This window comes from Coptis chinensis, chromosome 3 (assembly GCF_015680905.1).
Source record: "Coptis chinensis isolate HL-2020 chromosome 3, ASM1568090v1, whole genome shotgun sequence".
Taxonomy (NCBI): Eukaryota; Viridiplantae; Streptophyta; class Magnoliopsida; order Ranunculales; family Ranunculaceae; genus Coptis; species Coptis chinensis.
The window spans coordinates 3,121,371-3,131,283 of record NC_141458.1 but is presented as its reverse complement, the minus strand read 5'-3'; the positions used below and the strand labels follow the sequence as shown (position 1 = coordinate 3,131,283).

Genomic DNA, 9,913 nt, shown 5'->3' with positions numbered 1-9,913 from the left:
CAGTGGATGACAAGTGCAGAAGATTCACTTCCTTCACTTGTCCACTAAAAATTTGGCCTTTTTATCAGCCTTAAAACAATGAAAGGACCAGCCAGGTTTGTTGTCTTCTCTTTTTTTTTTTCATTCACATTTCCTACTTTTGGGTGCTAAAACGTGATAAAACCAACCCTTATAGTCTGGCGGGGTAAGAGCAAGTTGAATAGAGAGCTGCTAAATTGGGTTGTTTGCCACATAGGTCTTTTAGCTTGTTCAGTCAAATTTGGCACTCCAAAATCAAAAAACCAATCCAATTGCGTTTTCTGTTTTTGAAGTAGTGTTAAATGATACGAACGACATAGTTTCTATCGTTCGTCCATTATTTTGTAATTTAAGTTGAAATTTTTTTATACGGACGAGACAGTTTTTGGTGTCCGTCGAAATTTAACACACGGACGGTAAAAACTATATCGTCCGTCTTCCGAACTTATTATAGCAACTGCTAGTGAAGGTCTTAACTTTAGCTGTGTTTTTTACTCCTTCCAAATTTAAGATTCTTTTAACAACTCCATTGGAATGACATTTTTGTAGTTGGGGTGCTATATTTGCCTTTAGCAACCCATATAACTTTACATTGGGATTGCTCTAAAGACTAGGCACCCATTCTATAGACCTAGACCCATAAAGGGACTCCAATTTGAGAATGTGGTGCAATTTAGCAAATTTTAATTATGAATTGTGGTGCACTCTGAAATTGAAAGTGTTTTTAACTAATAAGTCTTGGTAATGGTCAAGTTTTTAAATTAATTTATCACATTTTATATGAGGACTCTTCCAGGTAAATCACAATATCACCTAAACTTTTATTTTACCATTTGCATAAATATCCCTTTATTTCTATTGATTATCATACACAATAAACATTTTTTGTTATGAAATATGGTATTGTCTTTGACTAAATACGTGTTTCTATGCATGGCGCAATAGTTCGTGATTTTCAATAAAATATTTATTTTGTATTGAAATGTTATTGAGTTACGAGATCAAACATTATACTGCCAAAAACATGATGAAGGACCCGCAAAAATCATGAAGCATTCATGACAAAGACGAATACATGTAGAAAAAAAAAAAAAAAGGGAGATATGTTAAGCATTCTTGAATGAGATTTGAATTCGTAAAGGACCTAAGCCATATATTTTTGTGAAAACAATAAACTTCTTTATAGTAGTGGGGTGGACAGCCAAGACATGAACACAGTTCAGGATCATTGAATTAAGAACCATACATGGATAATTTAGTCTTAAAAACAAGTCCAATCTTCACCAGAATTGTGTTATTGACTAACTGGAAACCATATAATCTCCCTCGACCAAATTTTGAGCTTTAGAGAAACCACTCCATTCACCACTCAATGCAAAATTTCCAATATGACATACATAACTTGAATGTTCTTCCTGATATTTATCACAAAAGTAATATAGATAGTAAAGAGGTGTACATTCCAAAAACATTATACGAGATCAAAGTTACAATATGCATTTTGAAATCAACTATTTGGATTGAAAATGTTATTTGTTCGAAATTGTTTTAAAGAGTTGATTGTATAGTCAGTCCAAAGATATTGTATAATGTGTTTATTGTATTATCCGTCCAAAAATATCGCACAACATTGTGTGATGTGTTTAGATTAACATAGTGATTTATATATATTGCAACTCTCATGATGAAAGAATAAAAAAATCCCTATAAATATCTCTTGCATCTAATATCGCAAAATAATTATAGTACTCAGAATCATATTATATGGAAAAATAAATAAAAACAAAAAAAAAAAATAAAAATAAAAATAAAAACAAAAACAAAAATGTATTTGTTTTTAATCAAGATTGTCGAATGTCTAACAAAGATTGAAAATAAGGGAAGAATAGTTCAACAATGTGAATGATGACAAGTTGTTTTGCTCGTGACTTATAATTATTTTTCAAGCTAAGTGATAAAATGTTATGTTCATTAGGAATGTTATTGATTATATGTGAAATTAATCCATTTCTATTAAAATCGCATGCCACCACTTATAATCCCTAGACTTCTACCCGGCTATTAACACATTAGATTAATTACCTCTTCTACTAATATAATGGTGGAGTCTATTTTTAAGTAAATCTTTACCTGGGTGATAGCGCATTTTTGTGTCTTTATGTGACTGAGTCATAACGCATAACTCAATTTATTTTTCTAGTGGTTTATATTATCTAAATCAAGATTCTAGAAGATTGTATAGATAACATGATATAAGTATCTTTGATCTAGAGGATGGAGTTGACCCCACAATAATATTGCCTCATCGAATCCAAATAGTTACTAGTTGTCTAGGATGACATTGACACTTAACATAATAGACTTTTGCCAGCAAACTACAAACTACAAACTACGACAACAAAAAGATATGAGTCATCAAAAGATCCCATACGTTTCTAGTTCTATTTGTCTAAAAAAACCCTAACCTTCCTGAATAACTGTTGGAATGGCTTACCATAACGAGATCATACCGGTATCAAGATCAAATGCCTTAATAAACTCCTGATCCTCGCTCTTAAGATTTTCATCACCGCTAGAAGCAAACACAAAAAAATATGCTTATTAGCAATAGTTAATAATGATTTTAAGGGTCACACTTTCTACACTAGGGAGAAATTCTTTTTCATCATATCAACCACCATTAGACTTATCTTTAATACAGAATGGAACTTGTTTGAGCTTATCAAAGTAACATTATAACATTTCTTCATGTTTTTGGGTCGAATTACTAATAAACAAGTTATGTTAAAAGCCCATCGAAGTCCATAACAAATGCCCACAATGAAAAAGCCCGTTGAAGTCCACAACAAAGGCCCACCAATCTTCAAACTCTTAAACCCTCCCTTTAAACCCCAAGCCTTGTTCCACTCAAAAACTTGAAAACTCACACAACATAAACTAAAGAACTAAAACCCCAATCACCAAAAACAGCTCAAGGATGGAAACTAAGGACAAAATGAAGCTGACACTGACAATAATAACCCATACAGCCATTTCACTCTTCTCTGTGGCATTTTATCAAAGACATCGTAAACATAAAAATCCACCTCAAATTTGTTACCTAAATACAGAATTAAACAAGCCCCAGTCTTCATTTAAACGTGTATTAGCTGATAACTCATATAATCCATTCAAACACTTGAATCGAAACCACGGAACATTTTGCGCATTTTTCAATATCTTTTTATATATGTTTAGTTAGTTGTAAAGTGTATTACACTTTTGTTGTTGTTGTTGTTGTTTTAGATAATGTGTTGAATGGTTCACATCCCTATGAGAATGAAATTATGGAGCTAATTGGAAGTAATGGGGTTGAGTTTTCGAGGTATTTTTTTATGGTGGGGCTGATTTGGATTTGGAAATGAAGGAGAGTTATGTCTGGGTGGATAGTGAAGAGGAGTTAGTGAAGCTTGTGGATGTTTTGAGTGAAGAAAGAGTTTTTGCTGTTGATATCGAACATCATAGTTTACGGTCTTTTATGTGGTTTATGGCTTTGTTGCAAGTAAGTCTGTTTTGTATCACGTGTGTTAAATGTGTGGTGGTGTTTTTGATTTAGGATTAATGAAATTTTTCAAACAGATTTCTACTCAGAAGGAAGATTATTTGGTAGATACTATTGCGCTTCATGATGTAATGTGTCTTCTTCGCCCTGTGTTTTCTGATCCTAATATCTGCAAGGTAATATTCAGCTAGTAGTTCTGTTAGGTAGTGTTTTTGAGATTTATTTAAAGAGAACAGCAGGAAAGAAATTGACTTGAAAATGTAAGCTAGCACAAGTTTGAACTAGCAGGTTGCAAAGTCGATAAGTTTTGCATCTGATTAGAATTTTTTTATTTGGGGTATGAGAATAATGACTTTCTGACAATTACATTCCCACAGTTCATGTTACAAAGATGGTATGAAGGAGGTAATTGTGAAAGAATTAGTATTTATTGAAATAAATGCTTGAAATTTATGGACGAGATACTATATTTGTTTGTGCGTATAACAGGAGTTCTACATATCTCTGGATCTTATACGTTGGAAACCGATTAACATGAAACTTTATCAAAAAGAGAGAATTAAAAAGTGAAACTTAACAGATTGCATAATAATTCAATCTGTTTATTGAATACAGTTATTTACCTGGTTGTAAATACCAAATGGACTAAGAGATAGGAAAAACAAAAGTTTGAAAGCATATGTATAGTCATGCACTGTAATTGTTGCGTATGGTATCCTCATGTAAATAGGTTTTTTTTTTTGTATTATTTATGCTTCAGCTAATCTGGATTTCATCTAGCTCCTGTTACATGTCCATGGAAGTTTATCGAGCGTTTGACAAGTTTCCTATAATGTAGGTCTTTCATGGAGCGGATAATGTTGTGACCTGGCTTCAAAGAGACTTTCACATATATGTTGTGAACGTATTTGATACGGCAAAGGTTAGTTTTAATGTTCTGACAATACCAGGTTTGACATTTAGTGTTAAGTAGATGTCTAAATAAACAAGGTTGTTATGGTACTGGACTTATTGTGGCTAAAGATTTGCTAAATGCCGATTGTTGTTGTTGTTGTTTGTTTGTTTCCCCCCCCCTGCAAATGAACTAAATGCCAATTGTGAGTTTCTTTAATAATTCATTTCACAGTTAGTGTATAACACACAGAAAATAAAGGAAAAAAAAAATAATGGCAGGGAAGGGACCTAAATTGCAATTGATTTTCTTACTTGCTATTCGTGTTCCCTTGGTGGTTATTTAGAAATAGGTAGTTTGCAGTCACAGACTAGACTTTATACTCATCCCAAATTGCTGGTTGATGTTTTCCTTGCAGGCATGTGAGGTGTTGTCAAAACCGCACAAATCTTTGGCATATTTACTTGAAACGTACTGCGGTGTAGCCACAAACAAAATGTTACAGGTTTGGCTTCAAATTACCTTTTAGAGTTTTACTTGACCTATCTTCGCCTCCCTGTTTTTTTATTTTTATTTTTATTTATTTTGCATGCTTATTGCTTGGTCTCCTTTGTATATTAGGAGTATCTATATATATTGTTTAAAGAAACACGGGACACTGATTCACAACTTTTAATGCTTGTATAGTTGTATGTCCTGTCATGTGTACATATACGCCTAAGCACTATATATATAATATGTACGAAATGCATGTGTTTGCATCTGTGTTTGTGATTGTGTTGTTTGGTTGTCGGCAATGACAATCATAAAACGTAAAAAGAATAAAGAAAGAGTTCCGGTTGTCTGAAAACATGCATCTCAACATTATTGTGTACCTTTCAAATTTTAAAGTTTCTTCTCTCCACATAGTTCTTTACTTCTTTTCATCGAAATAATGATTCAAAATCATTGAGATATACGTGACAAACTGACAACTGCGGGTTACCTGTCGTCCCAGCCCTTTCAATTGTTTATGACTATAGAATGTCCCTTGGAATTGAAAAATATGATATCCAACTGAATTGTAATCTTAATTGTTAGTGTAAGAACTAAGATTTGCTCATTGTGTGTCTTTCTGGATTACAGCGTGAAGACTGGAGGTTGCGCCCACTTTCAGAAGAAAGGATACAATATGCTCATACGGATGCTCACTATCTGTTGTATATTGCAAGTTGTATGGCTAATGAGCTAAAAAAACAGGCTACTCGTATACCTCTCACCATTTTTTAATTTTGTTTTATGTGGTTGTATTGATGCTTCTGATAATGAAGAAATTTCATTACGAGAAATACCATCTGTAGATTTTGTTAATTTTGGGAGATATGTCATCCAACTGCAATTGATGAGTACTAGGAAATACTCATTAAGTCTCTTACTCTATTCAGAAAAGACCCAATAAACAAGGAAGTTTTTACTTTACAGATTACTTGCTCCAAAACTGAAAAATTATCCTGAAAAGTAAAAATTTCTGGAGCTTCATTTCAGCCAAATTATCAGAAAACATAATGCATGAATGAGCATCTTCCCGAAGCTGTGAGGCTGACAAGTTGGAGATAAGCTGGGACACTGGACATGCCCAATTACGTTGATATTCAGAGTAGATTTGATAAAAAAAAAAGTGTTCACAGGAGTTGAGGCTATACATCATCCTGAGGTCATTGGGCTGAAACTTTAAACTTTTAATTTAAGGACTAATGACTGATTCTATCTACAGTAGTCTTTCTACTTAACCTACTGGCTTCAACATAGATGAAATAACTTCTCTGAACCAATTTTCATCTGAAATTTGTCTTAAACTGTTGATAGTCTTTTTCTTTTTTTCCTTTTTGTTGGTCATTTGTATTGATGAACAATTTTTCATTGATAATGTTCATACTATTTTTGTCTTGATAATGTTTCTCAGAAAATATAGTGGATCTTGACGACGAATTCCCTTTAGTTCATGAGGCTAACCGACGTTCAAACATGATTTGTTTACAACTTTACACAAAAGAGATTGAAACCTCCCCTGGAGAGTCTGCGGCACAATCAATATTGTCACGCAATTTTACTGGTCAAGGAGGTGTTTCATCAAATTCTGAAGCCAAGGTGTGCTGTATGTCCATCCTGTCATTGTTAATCATTTGGCTGGTTTTGTTTCGATGCCATATGTCTTATAATTTATATTTTGGTTTCAGGAGCTTGTAGGGTGTCTGTGCATGTGGAGGGATTTAATGGTTAGTGCCGTCCTAGGCGTAGGATCCAATTATGGACTACTTTATTACCGTAACATGCTGTGATGCTTATGACGTTGACCTGGTTCCAAATGGTTAATCACGGATAACTGTTTACACTTTACAGTTGGAATTTGCCTGGACTCTAAATTGGTATTTTTTGTATTTGCCGATAATTGGAAGTTGAAACTAATTGCAACTAAACTTTGAGTAAAGTAATTCGGATATTGACACTAGCTTGCTTGCAACTGAAACATTATTATATGTTTTACTCTTTTCAAGAGCTTATAAATGGCTGTGTATATATTTAGTAAACTGCAAGTATCTGTTGGATTAACTAATATGATTGATAACTTAATTCACTTTTTTGTATTATTAGTCAAGCTATCCTTCTTCAATATTTGTTTTATTGTCCGACAAAAATAGACATCTACATCAACTCTTGGATATATTGTTATGTGCAACAGTGAGAATATTCCTTAGACTGTTCCAGACAATTAAGCTCACTCTTTTGATAAAATTTCTCTTCAGGCTCGTGTGCATGATGAAAGTTTGAGATATGTATTATCAGATCAAGCTATTGTTTCTGTTGCATCAAAAGTTCCGACAACTGCAATAGAAATATATGATACTATATCTGAAGCTGATCTGGATGTGGAATTTCTCTGCGGTGGTTCCTCCATTCCTTCCCCTTCCCCTGTTGTTTGTAGCCATCTCGAGGACATCTGTGATCGATTAGCAACCTAGGCGATGTTTTTCAAACGCTTCCCCAGAAGCATCTGGGTCCAAGTGGGTGTTGTCCACTATCTATTTACAATTATGCTTTATTGACTAAATCGAATTTGAGAGTTACCAATGGTTTCTCTGCCAAACAAAATGGCATTAAGTCTCTTAAAAACAGTTTGGTCCAAAGGCTTCTCGTTCTAAACGACTGTTTGTAAAGAAAATTTCATGCAAATCTCCAGTCTATCACAATTGTAGGATTTATGCAAGCGCTATTGTGATCGCAGAAAACTTGACTGGTGAGTGGTAAGACTTGTGTTTTTGGTTTCCATGTATTCCCAAATGCAAACTTCTCAAAATTATAGGTATCTTAGCAGAGATCTGGTGAAACTTGTTGAGAATGATCCACCAGGTATAATGCTTCTTTTTGAACCTAAAGGTCGTCCAGAAGATGAAGATAATGATTTCTATATCCAGAGTAAGAAGAACATATGTGTTGGTTGTGGTGAAAGAAATCATTATTTACGATACCGAATAGTACCCTCATGCTACAGAATGCATTTCCCTGAGCATTTGAAAAGCCATCGTTCTCATGATATTGTACTTCTTTGTGTGGATTGCCATGAAGTTGCTCATTCAGTTGCAGAGAAGCATAAGAGACAGATAGCTGCAGAATTTGGTATCCCGCTTTTTGTGAAAAAAGTGACTGAATCGAGTCAAACTGATATTATTGATGGGACATCTGGGTCTGAGGAAAATGTTGAGGCGGTAGGTGTGTCTCCTTTGCAATTACGAGCTGCTGCTATGGCTCTTTTACGTCATGGACCTAATATGCCGGCAAAACGTAGGGAGGAGCTTACCCTGGTGAGATTGCTTTTATATTTTAGTATAGGTGAATATTTTAAAGTGACTCTGCAATTGGAGAAGGATAGATGGCTTTGTGAGAAGCCATTAGTAGACCCTTTAATTCCATTTCACATCTGATGTTAAAACATAACCTTGATAGTTTAATTTACACTAGGACGTTCAGCAAGTTAATTATTCGGGATATGAAATTTTTGGGTTTACTTAGTTTATTTTACTTATTATCTTTGTATCTTTGCAGATCATGATGAAATATTTCGGAGGGAGGAAAATATCAACTGATGATCTAGAAAGTGCTCTGTTAGTTGGTATGAGTCCTCATCAGAGAAGAAAACATGAGAAGAAAAGAGGATTGCCTTTCAAACATTCTATGAGGGGTCATCTTTCAAATGAGGCCAACTCCAATAATGCTGATAGCATACGCCCCTACACTCTTACAGAAGCAATTAAATGGGACTATAAAAATGGACCGGAAACTGCTACAGAAGCCAATCTGGGCATGGTTATGGATGCGAGTACAAGAAATATTCATATAGGTTGTGACTCAAAGGTTAAAGGTGACGCTGCTACTACTGATGGTGAGGATCTGAATTTTAACATATCAAGTATTTCGAATAAGGGAAAAGCTATGGATACGGATGAAGACCTTGAAGATAAAAGTTTATCAGATTTCACATATAACTCCTCACAGTGTAAACCTAGTGGAACAGTCTCTTCTACGTACAATCAGAAAATGTCATTGTTAGGACATGGACCACATGGAAAACAAGTTGTCGATCATCTGCTAAAGAAGTATGGGGAGGATATAATTCGTGTATTTTGCCAAAGGTGGAGACAAGTCTTTGTGGGAGCTCTTCATCCTCGTTTCTTACCATCTGGTTGGGATGTAAATCACAGGTATGATTTTCATTTTTTTCCCTGTGTATCCACATCCATAAATCTACATGTGTGTGTGTGCCATGTGTGCTTGCCTGGTGATTTTTCATTTGCAAGATTTGATTCCTCTCTTTCTTCTTTTGGAGAATTTTATGACCTGTCAATGATTTAATATTTGTCATAATCTTGTTCAACTTTACATGAGAAAACAACCCTTATAAGTCAATGAATATGTTTTGCAACTGAATGTTTCCTTTTGTTTTCTGATATCTTATGCAAAGGATTTGATATTTGGTTTCCGGATACTGTTTTGCCAGAGGAAGATGGGACTTCGGTGAATACAGTGTGTATAATCCCATTAAAAAATCTATGATTACAGCAACAGATTGAATGGGGTCGTCCGTCTTTGCATAACATGGTTATCCCATCATTTTAAGGGTGTAACTGTATGCTTATCGGATCAGATCAAGATGAGAGGCATATTGCGGCTTTTGTTGTGTGAATGTTTAATCTCAAAACGGTGGAGCTCTTTCGCTGTTGAATTTTGTAATTCATTGTAATCGTCTTATAAATAAATATATAATACTTGGAGGTTTCATGAGTGCAGTTATCTATTTGTATTCTGCTCACGAGCAGGATTCCGAGTTTTGGGAGCTAAGGTAGCAATCAGGCCATACGCAGTGAGGACTGAGGACATACGTGCAAAATTTCTCTATTATGTGCGTCTCTCATCGATGCCCTATTTCC

The 9,913-nt window shown here is 34.5% G+C and overlaps 1 protein-coding gene across 1 annotated transcript; it reads left to right on the top strand.

Moving 5' to 3' along the window:
* The first annotated feature begins 3,254 nt into the window (after window positions 1–3,254).
* Window positions 3,255–9,762, top strand: LOC147507286 (protein RRP6-like 3). The gene is given in 14 exon segments (XM_086600001.1): window positions 3,255–3,559; window positions 3,637–3,735; window positions 4,398–4,481; window positions 4,870–4,956; window positions 5,577–5,697; window positions 6,394–6,578; window positions 6,668–6,706; window positions 7,235–7,442; window positions 7,445–7,597; window positions 7,600–7,695; window positions 7,698–7,725; window positions 7,792–8,290; window positions 8,532–9,187; window positions 9,484–9,762. Coding segments are annotated over 14 exon segments (2,469 nt in total). The 5' UTR covers window positions 3,255–3,418; the 3' UTR covers window positions 9,557–9,762.
* Window positions 9,763–9,913: the final 151 nt, after the last annotated feature.